Here is a 24,003-nt window from a genome sequence, read left to right as displayed (position 1 = left end):
ACCTTGCTGAAGACATGATTCCCATTAAAACAGTGGAAAACAAAGACTCTTCAAAGTACTAGACCTGCGTTACGAGCTGTGTTTTTATGTTTACATTCACTGCACATCTTGATAAAAATTGTCACTATTCAAATTAAAACCTGTTCAGAAAGCTTCGCTGACTTAAAATGTATTTTTTTCTTTTAGAGTTTCATTTCACATTTTAAATATGTTTTATTTCGTTTAACATGAGGAAAATGGTCAGAAATGTGCAAATTACAGTAGTATTTCAAAAAACGATGTAAAAAAAGAATCCTGATAAAATCGTGATCGTGACTTTATTTTTTTTAAATCGTGATCTGATATTTTTGCCAGATCGCCCACCCCTAACCCAACCTTTGTCAGACTTTTTTATAAGCCACCACCAATATTAGTGAGCACCCAAGAGTTTCACAGCTTTTAGTATATGAACAGACTCCAAGTTGGAGATGTGTGATTTACTGTATTTCGATGTGAGGACCTAGTGGTAATGCATTCATCATTCCCGCCGTGTGTAGATACAAACAGCCTGGTGTAAAACTTAAGGCTCTTGTCATTGAATTATTATGTGGTAATAAGGCAAGTGTCCAATCTATAACATGTGCACATACCAGACTGTAACATCTGCGAGAAAACTAGCAGACAGTTGATGAGAGTTTCTGCAGCAGCTGCTTTGTCCAGCCAAAGAAAACAGAGCAGAATGATACGCAATTTGTCAGAATTAATACGACAGAGTCAGAGATTGTTGTTTGCGTTTGTTGGCCTCCCAATGTGCGATGGGCCTGAAAGAGGCTGTAGTACATGCAGAAATGAGTCAATATTTTCGTTGTGTGTAAAACTGAAAACATTTTCCCCAGTGACCTCAATCTGTAAGACGGTGGTTATTAAACTGAGGTTCTGATTCCCCCCCCCATCTAAGTGGCGCAGGAACATTGGCCACTGCCCCATCTTGACTTTAGCCGGTGGGGTGGGTTGGATAAACCTTCTCAGGGCAATGACTCAATCGCAACTCGACTGTTCTTGACTGATTTAGTGGCATGGAAATGAAATCACCTGGATAAATTGAAAATCTTCACTGGCTTTAGTTCAAGGTTTCATCAGTCCAGAGAATTTTGGCTCTCTCAGTCTGGGAGTCCTAGGGCTGCTGATCTGGTTAATCTACTGGAAGTTTCATCAGCACTCAGAATTTCGGCAGAGTCACCTTGAGGTTATTTTAGTCGCCTCTCTCACCAAGGCTGGTCTGCCCCGATTACTCAGTTTGGCCAGGGTGGACGCCTCTAGGAGGAGTCTTGGTTAACCGGGATTTGTTGCTTGTGGGCCCTTCAAGTAGTTTGTGTGACGTGTGACAGAGGCGGGAATGGACGCTGTGTGAAAGGGTGGTTGGTGGAAAGTTGAGACAGACTTCTGAATGCACATCTTCAACAGTCCATTCTTTCAGTGAAGCCTATCCCATCTGCCTGAGAGGCGTAGCGGCGGTGCACACCCTGGACTGGTCGCAGGACACATTAAGACAACCAACCGCAGGAATAATGGTGACGTCACTAACGTGTGAGGTTTAAATAAACAGCGGTTATAGCACACACTCAAACTAACCTCTTATCCTGAACCACAGAAAATGATGTTTATTCGTTTAGTATATATTACATACAGTGTGACTCAGTGTTTCTTTTTGGAGTGGGACTTGTAAGAAGGATTTAGTCCCCAACGTGTACGCCAGTACATGTTCTCCTCTGGTGACTTTGTATCAAATGTCTTCATAAAGCAAGGACAGTTAAGTGATCATGTCATTTTGGTATGAGTAGAAACGCCAAGAATACTGTAAGGTAATGACTAATGCGGCTATGCTCTTCATAATTTCCACATATATACGGTGTGGAAGAACCCCTCCCAGATCACTGTAGAAAATGGTTGTTTGTCTCATTTTTTATTTTTGAACGGAGGGAACGATAAGTCAGAGGGGATTAACAAGTACTGCATTGTTATCCAGCCAAACCATGGTGTCCATCAAAAAGTCTCTTCACAGCTGTCTACACTGAGCCAGAGACAGCTCAGAACACCAACCTCCTGTAGATGTTAGAACTTTTTTGTGTGTTCCGTTATGATGGACACGTGCACCAAATTTTGCGTCAGGTAAACTGGTGTCTCAGTTTTTTGTTTTTTTTTTAACTCTCCAGGGGATGCTGCTGACTGACCTTTTTGGGGGATCCCTAAAATACATACATTTTCATCAGGATAAACGCACTTGACAAAACTGGTGAGTTTTTTGGAGTGCCCAGGCCCTCAAAATGGGATGGTGTATTCTTGAAAGCCCCATAATAGCCAATTCAGACCAAAATGGCTGACTTTCAGTTAAATTTCAGTTGGGTAATGGTGTCCTTCCTATTATGATCGATCGATTTCATGTCAATTGGTGAAACTGGTGTCGGGGACTGCTTTTTATTTTTTCTATTTTTCATTTTATTTTATTCTTTAACTCGAGAATCCTCAGACTGATCATCAAACTTTGCAACGAACAAGTGGCTTCAAATCAAAATGGCAGACTTCCTGTTCAAGTCCAGATGTGGGTCCTTGAGACTTTTCCCAGCATTCTGTTATGATATACAAGTACCCCAAATTTCTAGTCAATTGGTGAAGCAGAGTCTTTTTAAAATAAAATGCGTAGTCCTTTTTATAAAAATGCCAGCAGAAGAGAAATAGCAAAATTGAAATGTTTGTTAATTGAAAACAAAAGCCCGGTTCCATTATCCTATTAGATGACTATTGGGATATCTGGGGACTTATAGTAGGATCTTGCTGCTTATCAGATTCTCTCAGAACATAACTTTGTAGCTCATCCACTAGTGGTTGCCTAGCACCCAGCGCCACAACAGAGCACTGCTTTGCTGCAAATGTTCGCATGAGTAATGGTTTTCAGTGAACAGAACATGGACACACACGGGCCAGTGTTATAAGCACTTCCATATGGGACATTTTCAGCCTTTTTTTTTTGCAAATGCAACTGATGAATAAAGAACTGTGTGTAACTGTAGCGCCTGTTTAGGATACGAGCGTTTACCTTCGCTGATCTTTGACTGCCGACAGAGGGGAGAGAACAGATGCACAGATGCGTTGGCTTGGTGTCACAACACACTGACCTCTCGAGAGAACGTGCGTTTTAGCAACATACTCTTGTTGAGCTTCGGGTTTCTTTCGTATTCTTTACACCGAGCTGTGCAATCTACACAGTTAGGTCTTGAAATATTTAGTGTGGCAGGAATGAGAGCCATTTCTGGTGGCTCAATAGATCCCAGATAAAGTAGCAAACTAATTATGGGGGCTGTGGATATGACCGAATTCTGAGTTTTGTCCCTGGGGATGCTTAGCCAGGTCTTCACCGCAGCCAACTTCGCTTCCTGCTTGTTAGTGGCTCCTGGTGTCTTCAATTTTTATCTTTGGTTACTGGAACGCAGGCTCTATTGCAGAGATTCTTAAAGTGTAATGGAGATGTTTTCTTATCCAAAAACAAAAAAGCTTTTTAGGTTCAAAGGAGACTCTAAATTGGTTTATCTGTGTCAGTGATTGTGAATGATTGGTCTATATGTGCTCTGCGATTGACTGCTGACCAGTCCAGCGTATAGCCCACCCCTTGCCTAAAGTCATCTAGGATAGACGCTAAGTCACCCGCGAGCCTCATGATGATCGATGAAGCGACAAGCGCGATCGGAAATGGATGGCCGGATAGAAACTACAGTACCCCAAATGCACTGCATCGACTGCAAAACAAAACTCTTGTGGTAGCTTGCTTTTTGTATTTTCTCCATCACACATCATGCCTTTAAATTGACTTATTATTGTCTTGTGGGATGTTGAAGTGGGTGCATGCCTTAAAATGTTTGGGAAAAGCATTCTCTATTGGGTTGAATTCAGGTGAGTGACCATTTAAGAATAAATCTAATGCTCAAAACGGTCAACAAACATTGCCACCATGGTCCTCCCACATGCGATGGCATAAGCAAAACCATCGACGCAATTTAGTGCCCAGTTGGCTTATTTGGCCAAATTCCCTAGTAGGAGTTCGTAAAACTACGGGTGCTGGAACCCACAAAAAATCAGCTTGAAACCAAAATGGCCAACTTCCTGTTCAATGTTGTCCTTGAGACTTTGAGCATCCTGTTATGATTGACATGAGCACCCCTAAAATACATACATTTATGCTTTGCAAAGTATCTCATTGAGTGCCCAAAACTAAGCCAATGTGCAAATGAACACTTTTAGTGCTTGTACTTAATGACCAACACACACACACACAGTGGTGTTAACCCATCCAAGAAAAATAATCAAGATATTCTCCCTTTTTTTCCTCCTTAAGGAAACATGTCACTGTTGAGCAAGAAAATGCTCCACAGTGCTGCTGTTGACAGCTGGCGTGTCTACCATAGGGCTACAGTCACTCTGGGGTCAACGTAGCACGGTGTAAATATGTATTTAATAATTAGCACCTCATAAAAGCTTACACCACCATTACCATTTATGTTAATTCTATGCGCGTTAAATCTATATCACGTGTGACATCGAGACTTGGTGGCATACAGTATGTGCAACATGTACAGTCCACTCAACCAGGCCCCCGACGCTGCACTCTAAGCTGTCATTATAAAGCCATTACAAAAAAGATGCTTTTTCTGCGCTTAAGCTATTTTTTTTCCTATTGTAGCCAAAGAATGTCATTCACTCCGCAGTGTAATTACCAATGCACTGTAATGCACATTCCTGACTGAAAATTTTGGGGGGATGCCTACTTTCTTTCTCAATGTGTGACTGTTTTTAAAACAGTAATTTCAATGACACAAAATAGCTGAAAACAAATTATCGATAAAACTAAAACTAATTTGGTTGTGGAATAGGAAGAAACCTTGGCATCACAGATGGAAGGATCCCCCGTTGTGAGATGACCAGGCTGCAATGGATGCCAAGTGGGTAACATTTACCACGTAGTACGATGCTAAACAATGCAAGTTGAAGCAGCATGGGGTCCATCGAATGTAGTGAAGCACCGCAAACCGATGATTTTTTTCTTCTAAAAGAACCGCATGTACTGAGACCACGGGACATACAGTGGTGTGTCTACTATTAGACTACCTAACCCTAACCAGAAGCCAGCTAACCCAAACTGGCAAACTTTTATTTTGAAAAGTAAAAACCGGCTGCTCAAAACTTGACTCTCGTGTTGCACCTTGCTAGCTCGCAGGCTAATTCGCTCTACGCCCAACTCTAAACCTCTTGAACAAGCTAACCCTGACCCCAACATTTGCATTTATTCGGCTGCAAACAAAAAATAAAAGCTGGCTCCTGGCACCAGCACACTGCATGCAAAAATATTTCGATTCAGCTCTATCACGGCCTTCCGTCCACCCGGATTCAATAGCGCTTGTCCTCTTCATAGTCATGGGAAAAAGTAGCCCCTCCTATCTGATTTTGAGCGAGAGACGAGGTATACGATGGACTGGTCGCCAGTCAATCACGGGGTATGTGTCGACAAACCATAAAAGGCAATCACACGTAGGAGTTTTAGATAAATTGCTTTACTCGCACACAGTATTCCTGCACCTAGAAAAATATTTGGAATATTCTACTGACCTGTTTTCCTATTATTGTCGCACAAGACATTTGTGTTTATTTAGCAAAAAACAAAAGTTGCCAGAGCTCATTGGGTTACAAAAAGCTGAGAGGTGTGTCTGAGAGGGCGGGATCAAAGAAACTGTTAACAAACAAAGCTTTTGTATAACATCCGCCGCATGTGGAAAGTTGGTCGTGACGGTGGAGATGACAAGCGAGGTAGAAAGGAATCGGTGACATCATCTCAGTGCCTTCAGATCCAGACCAAACAGGGCTACAGTATGTGTCTGCTTTTCATTTAGTCCCCACTCCATCTCCTGACTCCCCCCTCTTCCTCGTTTCCCTTCAGAGAGAAGTGGGAGGGAGGAATAGAGTGAGGCGGCAGAATTCCAAGACTTTGGAAATTTGTCCCATCCCAGCCTTGAACTCGGCGCCACAGCTCTTCTGGGTCGAGACCGGGAGGGTGACTGCCTGCCTGTCCTGTCCTGTCCTGTCCCTTTTTTCCCCCCTTTCGGACCTTATCAAGAGGATAATGACCACAAGCCTGCTTGCTGTCATTTACAACTGATACGATTCTTTTATTTTCTACAACTTCAGAAGCAAGTAAGAGTGTGGAGTGGCCGCCGCATCCGCTCAGGGTAAGCTTTTCAACGTCTTTTTTCTGCATGCTGATTTTCGACCACAGCACCGGGCTCCAGTCGCAACATGCATGCGTATCATATAGATGCGAGAACTACAGCACTGTCAGTTTGGTTTCCCGGGCTAGACTTTTGTGAGGGGCAAAAGGTGAGCTGCACTTCAAAGTTGGGGCTCAAGGCAATGCAAAAGGTGGTCTTGGACACATGCTGCTTGGGTTTGCTGCACCAGTGGAAACGCTGCTGCATGAGTAGGTGTGTCCAAATTTTGACTGGTACTGTACGTTTGTGGACCTTCACCCTCCTGAAGTGGGTGGAGTGGGTCAAACTGAGTGCTTTGAACATACAGAAATCTATATAAGTTTAATTCAGGCTGTTTGTTTTGCATTCTTTTAGTTCTTCTTTTACAATAAAAAATAATTCAGAAAATCTAAAACAAAAGCAATCGATAGTTGTATTGGACTGTTTTGAAAATCGGAAAAAAAGGAATATAAATACTGATTAAATCTATTCTGATGGCCTTATTTTTTCTTATGAAAAAATCAAAAACAGAACTAGCATCTTAATCTATTTTCGGATGATTAAACAGTCTCACGTTATCATGTATAGAAAGTTTAGAACATCAAAAAAATTAACAGATTTAATTTACACGGATGTCTGTCAAGCGAAATGAACTTATATTGAGAAGAACTGAATTTACAAAGTAAAATATAGTTTGTTGCATTTTCAGTGAGGATCAAAAGTTTTGGAGAAAATGAAATACATTTCTTAATTTTAAATTCAGTTTCAAGTTTAGTGGACTTCAGTTCTAAACTAATAAATTCAAATTCAGATTCAGTTTTTCACTGCAACGATTAAAATTTAGCTTGATTGAGTAGTGTCCAAAAATCACAGTGGCTGAAGTTGTATTTGTTGTTTTGGCATTTGCAACTCTGGAGATAAAGAAGGATAAATTGCATTTTGGAGACACAAATCACCACAGTTGCATAGCAAAAGAGTCTTTTTGGATGGTCGAGATGTTTCCACTGCAGCAGTAGCCCAAAACCACACCCTCCCCTCTCCCCCCCTCCTCTCGCTCACTCGCTCTCCCCCCGCCTCTCTCTCTCTCTCTCTCTCAACAAGTGAGCATGAGAATGGAAAAGTGAGGAGACCATCTTTTCCACACAAGCAGCCAGATGAGTCGTGTTTAGAGGGGAAAGAAGAAGAGGAGGAGGAGGATGAAGCAGAGGGAGGGGAATGAGGGGCGGGTGTGGCTTGTGATGTGATAGTTGGCCAGGTGTGATCTGTCAACCTTCACTTTTACTGCAAAGCACTATATGACCACAATTTGCTGGAGACAATCACAGGGCACGCAAAGACTAATACAACCTCCCCAAAAGTCACTCAATAGCGCCCCCTGAAAAAATTAGCCCCTCAAAAAAGTTTCAGTGGACAGGTCTATCATAACAGGGCCCATGAAAAAGTCTCAAGCATCCATGTCTAAAATTGAGCAGGAAGGCGGCCATCTTGGTTTGAATCAGAAATTTGGGGTCCATTCCTGGGTTTGTGCTGTGGCCAACTCTTAAGAGAGAATTTGTTCAAATGAACGCCAATAGGACCACGCACTTCCTAGCCAGGTGTATGCCAAAAATGCCATTTTAAATAGGGACAAAATACATGGCTATGTCAGTTTTTTTTAATTGAACCAATGTACATCACAATATATTTCATATTCAATATTACATATTTCTCAATGCATGTATGAAAACCTCAGCCTTCAACAAAAGAGGGTTTGAAAACACATACTATTAATTTTTTCCCCCACCCAGCACTAAGGGCGTGCATATATAATTACCACTCAAGGTCAGCACAAAACTGCTGAACAGCAAACCAACTCATTTGTGCATTTTTTCCACAAAAATCCACTCACTCAAATTTTAATAATAGTCAGGTACTATGTTTGTCCTGCAATTTATTCCAAATTCACAAAAAAAATATTCACATTATAGTATAGGGCAGTGTAAGACCCAGCACAAGTGCCATTAAGCCATGTCTGCCATCTAGTAGAAAATTGGGATATTACAACTTAAAACTATACCCCACTATTTGCGAAAGATAGGGACTGGGCTGGCCTGTCCCTAGTGGAAATCCACATAATTGATGCCCATTGAAATGCATTCTTGAAATTCTTCCAAAAAAAACCCACTAATTAAAAAAAAAAGAAAAACGGCGTATATTGGATTTTGAGTCGGGATTTTAACATTTATGTCTGCTCTGTTTGGTTTAGGGTTGTCACGAATTAACATGTTTCGAATCAATTTTTTATTGATTATTCCATTGATTAAACGGACACAATTTGATTTTGCATTAAAGTGTATTACAAAACTTTTTTTCCCTGCCTCATTTATAATAAATACAAAAAAATAATCAGTCTCATTTCACAAAGGACTTCAGACGACAATGAATAATTACATTTGAGAGGCTGGAATCAAAGGATTTGGACAAATGTAAGTTCAATAATAATTAATTTCAAGTTTGTGGATGCAAACTGCACAGACAGTTGCAAAAATCCCCCCAAATAATTATCCAGAGCTGGGCATCCATCGCCTAACCGCCACTGCGTTCCGTCCTGCATATTTAATCGACCACGTAGTCCCGGTCCATCGATCGTCGTCGACGGCCAATCAGCGTCGAGAATGTCATCTTCACGTGCCGCCAAACAAATGACAAAATATTAAACAAAAAACATATGCAGACGGGTAATAGGCGATGACCAGCTCTGTAATTATCCTTATGTTTCCTGTAAGATGTCAGATGTGGATTGCACGATGTAGAAAGAGGGCCACTTTGCTGCATGATCCTAGTTTGTGTTCACATAATTTAGTGCCACCCCCCTCATGGATGCTCGTATTGTTGCTGGCAGAAGAAGTCTTAACAAAGGATTTGAAGGAATACACTATAAATCAGCATGTTTAATGGCTATTCCACTCTCTCATGCATTCTTTTTTTCCATGATGCAGAGCAGATGTGTGGAAACTTGGACCGTTCTGAAAGCTTCTATATTTTTTATGGCAGCAGCTATCTGTAATTGGGATGGGTGTAAATCAACAGCGAGCGTTTCAAGTCTTACTTTTCGGTTAAGAGCAAAGACAACATGAACATTATGTCACTTTTCAATCGTCTTTCTCAGCATTGATTGTCGTCATTGTCGCCGTCCTGCGCCAGGGTGACAAAATGACCCGTAGGCCGGCGTGAGGGCCTACGATGGGCACCGAAACCCAGCCAGCGCACATCTGCTCCGTGTCAGACGGACTAACACGAAGCAGCTGTGTAGCGAAAACTCCCCCCTGAGCTTGTAACTTTATCATGGAGCCTCCTCTCCAGTGCTAGTCACATCCTCCAACTGAGAGGCTGTACTTATGTCTGGAATTGATTCATGCTCTTGCATTTTATCAGTAGGCGGCAGTGTGGAGTTACACTCGCAGTTTCTATCATGGATGTGGCTTCTTAGTCGCATATAGGGACCTTTTACGGTACGGACTTTTTGTGAAGTTGCCAGTAGTTGAAAGTAGGCGACGGTCAACTCACGTGTAAATGTGGACATTTTTTTTTTTTTATCCATTGATATAATTATTGAACTGTGGCAAGTCCTGAGTCTGGCCAGCATGGTGACCTCGTGTTTAGCACATCTGCGTCCAGAGTCCTGAGTTGGATTCATCGAAAACTCTGAACTGACCATAGGTGTGTTATCCAGGGAGCACTACAGAGGGAATTCACCCCCAAAAATGTCTGCTTCCTGTTCAATTTCAGGCATGAGTCCTTCACACTTTTTTGTGCATCCTATTACCAAAGACATGTCTTTGTATCGGTGGCACTACTGAGTGAGCTCTGCCTTATCTGCGTAGAAAAAATGTCAGGAAGGAAAAGTGTTTATTTTTAATGAATGGAATAAATCACTGGATGTGTCAAAATACTTCTAGGGAAGCCTCAGCGACTCTCAGAAACTATTTCTCCCTTATTAGGCCAGTGCAAAAGCTCCCATGGAATTGATGTTTAGGAATATATTTGCAGCAAATGATATATAGACAGTATAATGAAATGCACATTATGGTGTGAACTGCAACCATTTTGGGCAAATTTCAGGACTTGCACATTGATGAACTCCTACTTGTAAGTTTGCCCAAAGGTATACGCGACATGTGGCAATGATAACCTGCAAAGCTTTTCACCTGCAAAGTTTTCGCCATGTAATTAGGGCAGTGCATGTTGGCAAAGTTTGATGATTTGCTATGAAAAAACGGGCTGCGAGGGCCTTTTCATTTTGGGAAAGTTAGAAAAAAAATTGCCCTCAACTCCAGTTTGACATATCAACATAAAATTGAATTGACATTTCTATCATAGCAGGATGTACAAAAGTCTCAAGGACACATCTCTCAAATTGAACAGGAAGTCAGCCATATGGTTCAAAGCCCAACCATTTTGGGCAAATTCCTGGACTTGCTTCCAGGGGCTGTTCATCACCATTTGAAGCTTTAATAACATTTTGTTTCTATCAAGTGTGACGTTACGTGTGCAGTCTGCTCCGTTCAGTTTGTGTGAGTGTGTGGTCCGTTGCAACCCCACTTTAACACTCAGTTTGGAATAGTTGTAGCCTGGAGAATTTTACCCTGCAAGCGCTTATTGACCTGCTTAAACATACGAAATATGTCCTTGTCAGCGTGTTACATAATCGGTACATTACTTATGCCATGTCCACGCGCATATACGCAAACACACACAGAGTGGTATTTTTGCAAACATGTATTTTTCTGAGACAGCAGTAGAAGAGTGGTCAGCACTGTTGCCTCACAGCAAGAGAGTTCCGGTATGTGTGGTTTGAGCTTCTCTGTGTGGAGTTTGCATGTTCTCCCTGTGCCTTCATGGGTTTCTATATTTACAAAAAAATAAAAAGAAAAGAAAATGCACGGAAGGTTAACTCCAAATTGTCCATTGGTGTGAATGTGGGCGTCAACAGTCTGCCTTTCCATCAGTCGTCCACACACATAACTCATTTTTGCAATGGTGTCATTTCCACCAATGGTTGTAATTTGCTAAAAATGAGGACATTTGGGGGCTATGTTGCCACCTGCTGATTTCAGATGCATTTGGCAGTCAGCGAATGTGATTTTATGTGGACTAACACCATTTGCTTGGACAAAACTGGCAATAATATTACAGGTTAATTTGTTAAAGCTAACCCACAACCCTAATGAGGACGAGCACCATAGAAAATGGATGGATGGGGGAATCAAAAAAGGGACTATTTCTGACGATTTATTATAGATGAATATTTATGAAGTTCTAAACACTTAAAGTTTGTGTTCGTTTGTGTTTGTCAAGTTTTAGATTTGGATTTTATCTGTGTAGACTAACTTTAATCTCATTTTTCTTCTCATTCTTCTTGTAAAGATGACGAGGCATCGGTTGATACCGCTCTGTGCCCTTGTGGGGGTCCTGCTCGCAGGATTTCTTCCGCAACTCAATGCGCAGGATGGTAAGTTGAAGTGCAATAAGAACAGTTGACTTTTACAGGTGATTCTCAACAGGGATGAGGCTCTTGTGAAATTGCTTACATTGTTTTTTTTTATAATTGTTTAGCGCCAAAAGCCACTGGTAGTCATCATGAGTAGACCCACAAAAAGTCTCAAGAAACCATTCAGTCATAGGAAGTCCATCATTTTGCTTTGAAGCTGCCATTTTAGGCTGAGTTTCCAGGGGGCGGTCAAAAATGAACTCCCACTACAAAGTTCTTCCAATTGCTACCAAATTGGAACAACATATACTAGACAGATTGGCGGCGCTAAATTGGCAAACATTTTACATTTTGTCATTGCGTGTAGGCGGAGCATGGAGGCGAAGTTTGATGACTCGCCATAAAAAAAATTAAACCGTAAGAAATTATTCAACTTCACAAGGTCAGAGCTTGACCAAAGGTCTTTGAAATTCACATGCGCACCCCACTTGCAGAAAAATATCGACTAACTATACTTTGTTGAGTATCACTTTCCTTATTACAGTAACGCCGTGCTATTCGCAAGGAATACAGACAGAAAAAACTAGTTCAGTGACTCTCCCACTCCAAAAATGATTATGAGTTCAAACCATTAATAGACCATTATGATTCAGTAAAAGTTCAATATCATTACGAACTCATCTGCCATCATTACCCTTAAAAATAACCGACTTACAGATCATTTGGTTTTGAAAAAAATGCACCAGAACTGCATTTGTGTGTGTGACGACTAAACGTTTTCAGTTGAAGTTTAGCAAACTTCCTTCACACCTTTTCTATATGCACGGCTTTGTCAGAATCCCGTCGCGTCTTAGGCAATTTGAGAAAGAACCGCCCAAAAATTTGAACAGGTAAATTAATAAATAATGAGGCAAGAATAAGCAGGCGATTACTGTATATTATTAGGCAACAACTAAGAATGTTCACATTAAGCAGATAAAATCATTCAATTGGTCTTTAATATTGAATCCAAATACCAATTTTTCCTCTTTTCAAAGATTGTGCCCACGGTTTGGCAGCTGATGTATACTTTCTAGCGGATTCGTTGTGGAGTATGGGAAAGGAGAACTTTGAGCATGTCAGACATTTTCTGTACAGTACGATACAAGCGTTGGACCAGGTCGGAGGAGGGGGGGGGGGGGTTCAAATTCGCTTTGGTGCAGTACAACACCAAGCCGCAAACCGAGTTCCACCTCAAGAGCTACCCGACAACGCAGGGAGTCCTGGCGCACGTCAAGGCTATGTCGTATCACAGCGGGGGCACCCGGACTGGCCTGGGCCTGGAATTCCTGATACGCACCCATATGAACGCTGCTTCCGGCAGCCGGGCTAGCGAAGGAGCGTCGCTGGTGGTGGTGCTAACGGATGGCCGCTCGCAGGACGACGCGGCCGAGCCGGCTCAATTGCTGCGAATGGCCGGCGTGGATGTGTTTGCAGTCGGGGTTCAGGACGCTGTGGACTGGGAGCTCAGGGAGATTGCTAGCCAACCAGGTCAAACTCATGTGTTCAGCGTAGACTCTTTTCTGGCCTTGCGGGATTTGAGCCAAGATTTAGTGGTGGGGTTTTGCGACGCGATGACACAGTCAGGGGTGCGCCAATGCCAAACGAAGCCCCCTGGGCTAGAGGAGAGACAGGTAATGAAATGGGACAGTCGTCCACTACCATACTAATGTGTCCACATGTGCCGGATGGACTCCGCTGCACATGTGGCTGACTCTTTTTTTTTTAATCATTAACACAATCAGATTCAGACTTTTACCCAAAGTAACCTTCCATTATCCACAAAATTAACATCACTTGTTATGTTCACATTTAGAAAACCACCTCAGATGCATGTGATATAGAGCCGTACATCGGCACGCACAACAAATGTTGCAATTGAAAGCAATTAATTGCTCATATTTTGGTCCTTCAGGTTTGAAATATGCTACTTATTTACATCACTTGCATACTGTCATGACCAAGTGCATAATTAAGAGCTCACATGTCTATTAATACACAACAGCACATCCCGTATCACAACCTATACACCAATCAGTGGCCTTCTAACAATTGCTAACCACTCACCACCACTTGCTTATGTGTCTTGTAAATGTTTGCCCTTATCCACCACAATGTCTAAATGTGTTTTTGTTGTTGTTGTTGTTTAAAAAAAAAGTGTGATGTTGTGTATCTGAGACAGTGATGAATCCGCCTGGTCTCCATCCTTACCTTGCTGAACAAGTACTGAAAAGTTGGGCCTTCAGGGTGACACACCTTTGAAAAGTTACTACACAATACAGATATGGAAGCAAATTCATGACGTTCTGATATTCATTATGATCAAGTCAATCAGCCCGGAGGTTGACAAGTGGTTATTTAGGGGGATAGTTTCTAAATATTACAGATATGGAACCAAACTGATTAAGTACAAACTTCTGCAAACAAAAGGATGAGCCAGCGGGTCATTACTGGTCATTTTATCTAAGGTCCGTAACACGAGTCTGCATGGGTGGCTGATACCATGGAGTTTGTACAAGAAACACATTTGGAATGTCCTCATCAATATCGACATTCTTTTCCTTATTTGGGTCAATGGAATATACTGTACAGTATGTTAGGTTTTTTTTGCCTGCCATTATTCTCAGACAAAGTTTTAAAGTTATATTTTGCCTCCCTTTTTGAGTTTCACATTATGATTAAATAAACTCTCCTCCAAAAGTATTGGAACAAAGTCAAATTCTTTATTTTTATCTAGGTTTGATTTTGACATCAAAAGATGAATAGCAGACCAGAGCAACATTACATTTACGATGGAACCTTGTTTTTTGCATACCCTAGTTTTCGTAGGACTTGGTTATCAGCTATTTTTTTACCATCTAAATTTAGTCTTGGTTTTCGTACATTCGTGCAGTTTTCGTCCCCCAAAAAACATTTGGCACAGCCATTCATTTCCGGGAACCGATGCACGTTCATACAAAGCATTTTGGAAGTTGCGTATACATAGAGTTCAACAGATGGCCAGGCGTATTCTAATCGAGCCCGCTGATTGGCACCGAGCAGCACCACTGTTGGTGCGGACCACTCACAAAGAGTGTTTGGGGGCGGGATATGCGGCTGTCCAGAGAACTTTTCTCGGCTTGATTAAAAAATCCATGTGTTATTTAAAGCGCCCTTTTTCCGCATATTTACATTGCAAAAACAACAACTATCACTCAACGCCATGATGCCATCTGTGCCAATCATCGAGATGACAGGACTCAGCTGGTCAAAACAAGGCGTATGCCGGTGATGACATTATGATCGGTTGCCGGGATTAGTCAAAACAGAAGTTTGGTGGGCGTGCAAAAGTTGCCAACCGCACTGCCTTTCCCAAGCAGATCACATTGGAGCAGTCCCAGGGCATATTCTACAATGTAACTTTAATTAAGAACTCAAAGCCATAACCCTACCGGCCCCGCTCTGCAACACTCAGGTATCATCTGTGCTAGACATCCTGTCAAAAGTCAGGCCTTCAGAATAATAGCACCCTGTCTAATAACAGTTTCACCACACTTTCTTGGGCCAAGTAGTGGCTTATTTCAAAATCGCACTCAATAAACAAGCACAAAATAATTGGAGTGCACCTGGTAAATAAGCCACGATAGGGTCAAAGGCCAGTGTGGTGAAACTGTTATCACACTTGCGTACTTTTTTTTTGGCAAGGCCTGATTTCTGACAGGATGTTATACCGATGTCCAACTTGTGTAAGTCTTGCAGAGCGCACCGAGAAGTCGATCTCTGGGTTCGTATTTATGTTTTGGTGTCAAAGCCAAAGGTTTTCAGTCCACGGCGACAATAAAGGAATTGCCCTCATTATGCAGTATTTTTGGAGAGGAGCGTATGTTCTTTTCTACTTTACTAAACCATGCAAGCCACATGACCCATCACTGTGAAACCAAGCACCTCCTTCTAATGTAACCTTTGCGCTAATCAAGTAAAGCCAGAACCCAATTGGAATCACTTGGGCAAAACTCCTTGGTTCAGCCGACATGCAGCATGATGTTTTTGCAATGATTTGTTCACACTGAATGTGACTTGACACCCAAGATCCTTTCCCCACTTTTTCACCGTTAACACTTTCACAAGTTCCATTTTGTTCTGTTTCTCTCTCTCTCTCTCTCTCCCCCCTTAAAGCGCAAGATTCCGCAGACCTTGTACTCTTAATTGATGGATCGCAGAACGTTGGAGCAGCAAACTTTCCATACGTGCGTGATTTGGCATTGAGAATCGTTGAGCGCCTCGATGTGGGCAGGGAGGCTGTTCGGGTGGCCTTAGCCCTGTACCACGCCAACCCAGAGATTAAGTTCTATCTCAGTAGCTATGAGAGCAAAGCATCCGTCCTGGAGGCTGTGAAGGAACTTACATACTCAGGGAGTCCCCAGTCTAATCTGGGCCTGGCCTTGGAGGAAGTAGCCCAGAGCCTTTTGAGCCAATCGGCAGGGGGCAGGGCAGAGGAGGGTGTACCCCAGATGGTGGTTGTGATCAGTGCTGGGCCATCCACTGATGATACCGGTGCTGGCGACCGGGCCCTTAAGAGGGCCGGAGTTATCACGTTTGGCGTGGTCATCGGTAACACAGCCACTGCAGATTTGGAAGCAGTCGCTACCGATAGGTCGTTTGTCCTGTCGGCCCCTGATTTCAGAACAGTGGCGAGCGTGGGTGACCAGCTGTCGCCGTTGGTTCAGGGTGTGGTCCAGCGCACCATTATAGTACAGAATGAGTTCACAGAAGGTAGGTAACTTTTCTGTAATTGTGGTTATGAAGGGTGTCCAATGGTCTTTTAATGTGTCCTAGAAATAATCATGTGCTTCACTGTTTATTCCTATAAATTAGTACAACATTTAGGGATAACAATAATAATGACATTTTAGCTTTACAAATATCTGGGATTAAGATGTTCTACATACATGTGTATTTAGCAGTACAAAAACTGTTAAAACAATGTTGGCAGTTACCGTTGCGGTTCATTTAGGGCAACTTCCAGTAGGTTGTGCTCAAAATTAAACATTTAATGCTACAACATAATTGTTATTATTGTTGGTTGGCTAGAATACAGTATGTGTATAAAAAGCTAACTTCAGTGTGAGGTGGACCGTTCCATTTCAAAATAGTAAAACATCTAGAGTTCGCATTAAAGTGCTCTATGATGCCAGAAGGGTGATGTGATAAATTTGTGAATCCAGAAATATTATAAGTATTTATTATTATAAGTGCTTTAATGTGGATTCTTGAAAAAATAACTTTTTATCTTATTAGCTGTCTTAAATTTGATTATAAAACATTAAATTAGAAAAAAATGGTACCGGTAATAAATTGAAAGGGTCCGCATTAAATCACTTCACGGTGCCAAGTGCTGTCTTCTTGTTTTTCTGACTGGAGACCTAGATTAGATTTGTTAACTACTCTATAATTGAAGCAAGCATTCACTTTCCACTGCAAGCGGTTAATGCCGGCTCTTTCCAAGTACTTTAATGTGGATTTAAAAAAATATATATATTTTGATCACCATTGCTATTAAATTAAGGCAGCTATTATATAAACATCTTGTTGGGTGGTCGGTAAAATTATATTTTAAATACAAATTAGCCTGCTCATATTTGAGTAGAAACATGCGAATTCAGTTTGAAATTACTCATTCTTGTCCAAAGTGGGAAAACATCAAGAGCTTGCTAAAATCAAGAGTCACTAAAGTGCTCCACAATGCTGAATGCTCTCTTGCCAATTTTATCATAGGGTCTAATGAATGTAAGCGGTGCATCATAAAGTGCTTTAAGAAGACTCGTTCAAAAACCTTGATTTTGGTCATTCCCATTGCTATTAGGGCAGCTGTGGCATAAATCGCTCAGTGTGTGCCTGTGTGGTGTCTTAGATTATATTACTACTAGAATATAAGAACAGTTTTATTAGCCAGCTCAATTGTGTATAGAAATTTTAAAGTCCTCATTCCTGTTCAAAATGGTGAAATGTTGAGAACCAGCTCAAATAGAGTCAACATTAAAGCACTTCACATTGCCAAATTGTTTCATCACATTTTCAAAATAGTTGGTCTAAAATATTTGTTCAGCACTGTATCATTAAAGAGAGAATCCAGCATCATGAAGTGAAAAAAAAATGTGAAGTGAATCAAATACTGATTTTAGTCCTGACTGAAAATTGAGCAATGCTCATTTTCTTAAACTCTACAATACTTGTTGGCCATAATTATATATTTAACGCTAAAGTAGAATTATTGCTATTATTCCTGAAACTAGAAAAGTCTTTCTTCAAAATAGTTTTGGGCAAAGCGTCTTCATTCAAGCACTTCATGATGGTAGGTGCCGTCGTTTTTATGGCAGGTTCTCTGATACATTTGTTGAGATAAAGAGAGAATCCAACATCACAAAGTGCTTCAATATGGATGCCCCTTCCCTCCCTTAAATTGTTTTTGTAATTAGCATTGCTCCTTTACATAAATCTCATATTGGGTGGTGGCTGTAAAACACTACTGTATATAGTGACCCAATGAAATCAACCCAACGGGTTAATGATTTGAATTAGTTGTAGTTAATTTTGAGCTTCCTTTTAATCTACGTTCTCTCTTCTTCAGTCTTGGCCGTTGGACAAAGAGACATCATTTTCCTCCTTGACAGCACAATGGGCGCCACCGTTATCAACTCCGTACGTGAGTTCATCCGGCGGTTCGTTGACACCATGCCCATCGGCCCGGACGGCGTGCAAGTGGGTTTGGCTCAGTTCAGCAATTCCCCCCGACTGGAGATAGACCTCAACTCCTACGGATCCAGGGATGAACTAATGGCCGCTTTGGGTCGAATCAAACCCAGACAGGGCCAGTCAGTCAACATCGGAGCGGCCTTGGACTTTGTGAGGACAGACATGCTGCGGCCCGACAAGGGCAGCCGCCTTCAACAAGGCGTCCCGCAGCTTGTGCTCCTAATGACAACTAAAAAGTCTACCGACGATGCGATTGGGCCGGCCAGGGCTCTGCAGCAAATGGGCGTACTAACCTTGGCCGCTGGTTCCAAGGCGGCCGATGAGCAAGAGCTGAAGCAGATTGCCTTTGACGAGAGTGTCGTGTTCACGATGAGGGACTTCCGTATGCTACTTCGCAGCCCGAAGTTGATCATTGATGCACTTTCCACTCTAGCTGGCATCGTGGTGACTGAAGTGCCTACTGAGCCAGGTAAGGCTTTGTCTCCCCAAAACATCCATCCATTTTCAACAGCACTTGTCCTAATTAGAGTCGCAGGCAAGCTGGAGCCGATCCCATTGGACTTTGGCAGAGTCAACCCATGGCTGGTCGCCAGTCAATTGCAGCGTTCAAATAGTTATAACCATTCACACACAGCGACACCTATGGACAATTTACAGACTTCATTTAACCTAAGATGACTTTTGGTGAAAGATGCAGTGTACCGCTTTGACTGGTTATCAAACAGCCATTCACACTTTCCTTCAAACTAATTCACAATTCAGACTCTTCAATGTACCTAACATGCATACTTTTGTAATGTGGGAGGAAGTCGGAGTAACTGGAGAAAACCCACACAAGCACAGAGAGAACATGCAAACTCCAAACAGGGGGCGATAGTTTGGATCAAACCCAGAACCTTAGCACTGTGATGAGGACATGCTAACAGATTGGGCACTGTGCTACCTCAACACATTTTAAGTGTCAAAGTGCCCCGTTTTAAAGCTTAAGACAAATTTGTAACCCCCCCCAACAACCAAAAAATACATAGCGTGCAGAATCAGAGACCATGGTTTTAATATACATGTTAACTATTTCTTCATATTTTTGCTTTTTCTCAGTGGTGGAAATAACAACAGTGCAGACCCAAAGAGTGGTGAGAGACATTGTTTTCCTCGTGGATGGCTCCAACTACATCGGCAGCAATAACTTTCCATATGTGCGAGACTTTATGATTAACGTGGTCAATCAACTGGAAGTGAACCCCGAGAGAGTCCAAATTGGCCTTATGCAGTTTGCCGAGCAGCCCAAAATTGAGTTTTATCTCAACACCGCGCGTGACAGGCAAGATGTCGTGGACCGGATCTCACAACTCAGACTGACAGGAGGCTCAGTTTTGAATACGGGTGCCGCCATGGAATATGCCCTCCGCAACATGTTCAATGTGGCGGCGGGCTCTCGCAAGAGGCAAGGCGTCCAGCAGGTGCTGGTTCTCATCACAGGTGGTCCGGCCCAGGATGAAATGAAGAGTGTTGCTGATAAGCTGGCTCTTGGAGGTGTTCTGACCTTTGTGGTCAGTTCCGGACAAGCAGACCAGGCCGTGCTGCAAACAGTCGCCTTTGTTCCAGACTTGGCTTACCATGAGCCAAGTTTCTCTTATTTACCAGCGATGGCTGAACAAATCATGCCAAAGTTAATAACGGTGGTTGGTGATACAGACTTATCAATAGTCACTGAAGAACCTGGTGAGTTGTATGTGTTTGACACATTTACATTTCTTAAAACACACTTTTTAAACACACTGAAGGTACTTGAACACAAAAACATTTACAAGCATAACATGAATACCAAATACATATAAATAGTACATATTGTATGTAATATTGGAATAAGTATTCTGTTTTACAATACAGCTACCACATGCTGTAATCACAGTCTACTCAAACACACTCTGTAGATACATTGTCCATGGTTTTAACACAAAAAATGTGAGCACAAATTAGAGTTATAAGTATTTTAGCATACAAAATGCAAATTTCAATGTAAAAACCTATCAAAAAGCAGTAAATTGCAGATTTTAGCAAGACAGTGAAAGAATCTGCGATATAGATGAACAGCAGTAGGTGAACAACTTGCATAGAAAATGATTGTTGAAAATACTTTTTGATACTTTTGTAAAAGTCAATTAAATGTTATATTTTACTTTTTTTCCACAGTGGTGACCGGATCTGAAAGGGATGTCGCCTTCCTTATTGATGGTACCGACTCTGTTCGGTCAGACTTTACTTACGTCCGTGATTTTATCCTCAAAGTCATTGAACCACTTGACATCGGAGGTGACAAAGTGCGAGTTGCGGTGGTTCAGCATAGCGAGAGGCCGACACCTAATTTCTACCTGAACACCTATCAGACCAAAGACGATGTTGTGAGAGCAGTCAGTCAAATGACACTGGCCGGAGGACGAAGTCTCAACACGGGCTCAGCTCTGAAGTTCATGCGGGACACTATCTTGTCCGAGCGATATGGCAGCCGCAGGGCACGGAGTGTTCCGCAATTTTTGATCGTTCTGACCGGAAGCAAATCCAGGGACAATGTGAAGGAGCCTGCTGGTGTGCTGAAGACCGAGGGGGTTGTGCCGTTTGGCATAGGCGTCAAAGATGCGGACCGGAAGCAGATCGAGGAGATTTCCCACAACCCATCCTTTGCCTTCAAAGTGAAGGAATTTAGTGAACTCGACACCGTGCCTCAACAACTCAATACCTATGTGAGGCTTCCGACAGCTGAGCTACAGATCGTCCTCCAGGAAGGTAAGAAAAAAACATTTTTTTTCTTCTGTTCGCTCAAGGGTTTCCTAAAAATCTGCTTATATATTTTCCGTTTATAGTACAAGGTCATGCTGTAAAAAGAGATATTGTGTTCCTACTGGATGGCTCTGAAAACACCAGAAAGGGTTTTCCGGACATAAAACTCTTCCTTAAGAGCATAGTGGAGAGCCTCTATATCAGTGAAAACCAAGACAGAGTGTCTGTGGTTCAGTTTGCCGATGAGCCCAATGTCAACTTTTATCTGAACTCTCACAAAACTGAGAGTGACGTTATGAACGCCATTGAGAATTTAAGGCATGGTGGCGGTGGGAGACGCCTTAATGTCGGGGCGGCACTGCAGTTTGTGAGACACAGCGTCTTTACTTCCTCCTCTGGCAGCAGAAGGCTGGAAGGCGTGCCGCAGATTTTGATTCTTCTAGCTACCAACCCATCCACCGATGATATGAGGAGCCCAGCTCTTGCTCTTAAGGAGCACGCAATTGTGTCTATGGGGGTCGGAGTGGGCGATGCAGATTTTTCAGACTTGGAAATGGTTGCCTTCGAACCTGGTTACATATACAAGGTTATCCGTGTTTCGGAGTTGCCCTCAATCCAATCTAAACTCGTTGCTGCACTGAACTCAAATAAAGACGCCACTGAATCCATAACATCTGATTTAATAGGTAAGAATCACATCCCAACAATTGCTTTCATGAATTCCAATGATTCTGCTAAATTCTCTTGATAGGAGTTTTGCATGAAACATTATGGCATTTAATGGGTTTGATATACTCTAGACTTGTCTTAGCCTTCCAAACCATAGTTGTTTTTACACACCACAATTCCTTTTATACTTTGATGTACTGGGTGTCTATCTTTCATTCTCTGTGCATTTACAGTCTGTGAATGGTCTTTCTATGTATTTACACACTTGACGCAGGCCGCACTAAGAGGGACATAGTGTTCCTTCTTGATGGTTCAGACGACTCAAGAAACGGACTACCGGCAATTCGGGAGTTCATCAGAAGAATGGTAGATGAGCTGGACATTGATGACGATAAGGTCCGAGTGGCTGTCCTTCAGTATAGCGACGACACCAGTGTTTACTTTAACTTGAAGGCCCATGGTTCCAAACGAGCCATCATCTATGCTGTTAGAAGCCTTCGGCATAAAGGAGGTAGACCAAGGAACACTGGAGCTGCGCTCGAGTTTGTCCGTGATTTCATTTTCATCGCTGACTCCGGAAGCAGAGTTGTCCAGGGAGTCCCTCAGATTCTGTTTTTATTGACCGGAGGCAAATCCAACGATGACATTTCAGGAGCTGCAGCTGACCTCCATCAACATGGCATTTTATCTTTTGCTATTGGAATGAAAAACGCAAAACAAGAGGAACTAGAGAAAATTGCTTCTTTTTCTGCTTATATTTTTAATCTACCTGTCTTTGGTGAACTTTTGTCAGTCCAACAAGAGATAGTATCGTTTGTTCAGGTCGGAAAAGCGCTTGAGCATCCTGTAGGTAAGAATTGCCTCTGGTTTTGCTTTGTTTTGAGACATTTGCTCCTTTTTTCGAGCTTCAATGAAACTGCAACAACATATGGAAGGTCTGTCAATCAGTTTCATATCGCTTAAAGTTTCTCCACTCATTCAGAGAAACTTGGTTACTCTGTTTCTTGTATGGCTCACATACTTTCCTCTCTGGAGAATCTTCTCTTGAAAGCCCCATATTGTCTCCCTTTCTGAAGCTCTTCCTTGAGCCAATGATTACCACATCATTGACATAGGGGAAGACATAGGGACATAGATTTGATGGAAGCCTTCTCTTTCATTACCCATCAACCTTTTTTCTGTTTACACACGATGTCCCTTGCCTTTCTTGTTTTCAAGTGTATCTCTTGTCTTTCTTGAGCGTTTTATCTATACAAACTGAACTATAACAACCACATAAATGATGTCACTTAAAGTGGTGTTTTTTATCTTTAATGAGATTCAACCCTTTTTTTCTAGTGGAACAAGAGTCCTCACAAAAAGACATTGTGTTTCTGGTGGATGGTTCAGATGAAACTTTGAGTGGATTTCCAGCCATTAAAAGTTTCATTAAACAAGTGGTTGAAACACTCACTATTGGTGAGAATGGGGACCAGGTCTCTGTGGTCCAGTATAGCAGCGATCCACAGATGCACTTCAGTTTCAACACCTACACCAATTTACAAGATGTTCTTACTACTGTTGAGCAGTTGAAACCCAAAGGTGGTAGGACTCTTAACACTGGGGCAGCTCTTGAATATGTGAGAACCAACACCTTCACAGAGTCCTCTGGGAGTCGGTACAAAGAAGGTGTGCCTCAGATATTGATTCTGTTGAGCGGGGGTGTATCTCAAGATGAGGTCACGAATGCTGCTGCCGCTCTTAAGCAGGACCAAGTTATCACTTTCTGCGTTGGAACCAAAAATTCAGATCTCCTCGAGCTACAAACCATTGCGCATGTACCATCCTACGCCTTTGCTCTGCGCCAGTTTGACGATATTGGAAGACTCTATCAGCAGCTTGTTTCTTTTGTAAAAAGAGTGCCTCGACAGACCAGATCAAAGCCTCTGTCTGTGTTAGGTAAGCAAATTACCTCCCTCCCAATCATATTTGCCAACGTGTAGCTTTATGTTCTGTTGCCAGCCACCTACCTACCTACCTGCTAACCTACCTACCTCGCTCCTTTCC

General features: G+C 42.2%; 2 protein-coding genes across 11 annotated transcripts in view; one reads left to right on the top strand and one right to left on the bottom strand.

Moving 5' to 3' along the window:
- The window catches only part of mlphb (melanophilin b), a 96,359-nt gene that overhangs the window by 31,660 nt on the left and 40,696 nt on the right, over positions 1-24,003 (bottom strand). The window lies entirely within an intron of this gene.
- On the top strand, positions 5,820-23,982 carry LOC147136838 (collagen alpha-3(VI) chain-like). The gene is made up of 9 exons (XM_086050972.1): positions 5,820-6,251; positions 11,676-11,760; positions 15,934-16,530; positions 18,386-18,979; positions 19,609-20,232; positions 20,704-21,294; positions 21,378-21,974; positions 22,232-22,773; positions 23,253-23,982. Exons 2-9 carry the CDS (start codon positions 11,676-11,678, stop codon positions 23,937-23,939), a joined length of 4,317 nt encoding a protein of 1,438 aa, XP_085907098.1. The 5' UTR covers positions 5,820-6,251; the 3' UTR covers positions 23,940-23,982.

Source organism: Filicampus tigris, chromosome 14, assembly GCF_054856515.1.
Source record: "Filicampus tigris isolate MCC_2025a chromosome 14, RoL_Ftig_1.0, whole genome shotgun sequence".
NCBI classification, from domain to species: Eukaryota; Metazoa; Chordata; class Actinopteri; order Syngnathiformes; family Syngnathidae; genus Filicampus; species Filicampus tigris.
The sequence above is the reverse complement of the archived record's forward strand: the minus strand, read 5'-3'. Positions and strand labels throughout refer to the sequence as shown.

What these genes read in the sequence shown, in the direction of transcription:
- LOC147136838 (XM_086050972.1), top strand. Translation starts at nt 11,676, where the DNA reads ATGACGAGGCATCGGTTGATACCGCTCTGTGCCCTTGTGGGGGTCCTG. An exon ending in AATAGTCACTGAAGAACCTG is followed by an intron (nt 20,233 to 20,703) that starts GTGAGTTGTATG and finishes TTTTTTCCACAG; the next exon opens with TGGTGACCGGATCTGAAAGG. An exon ending in AACAAGAGATAGTATCGTTT is followed by an intron (nt 22,774 to 23,252) that starts GTTCAGGTCGGA and finishes TGTCACTTAAAG; the next exon opens with TGGTGTTTTTTATCTTTAAT.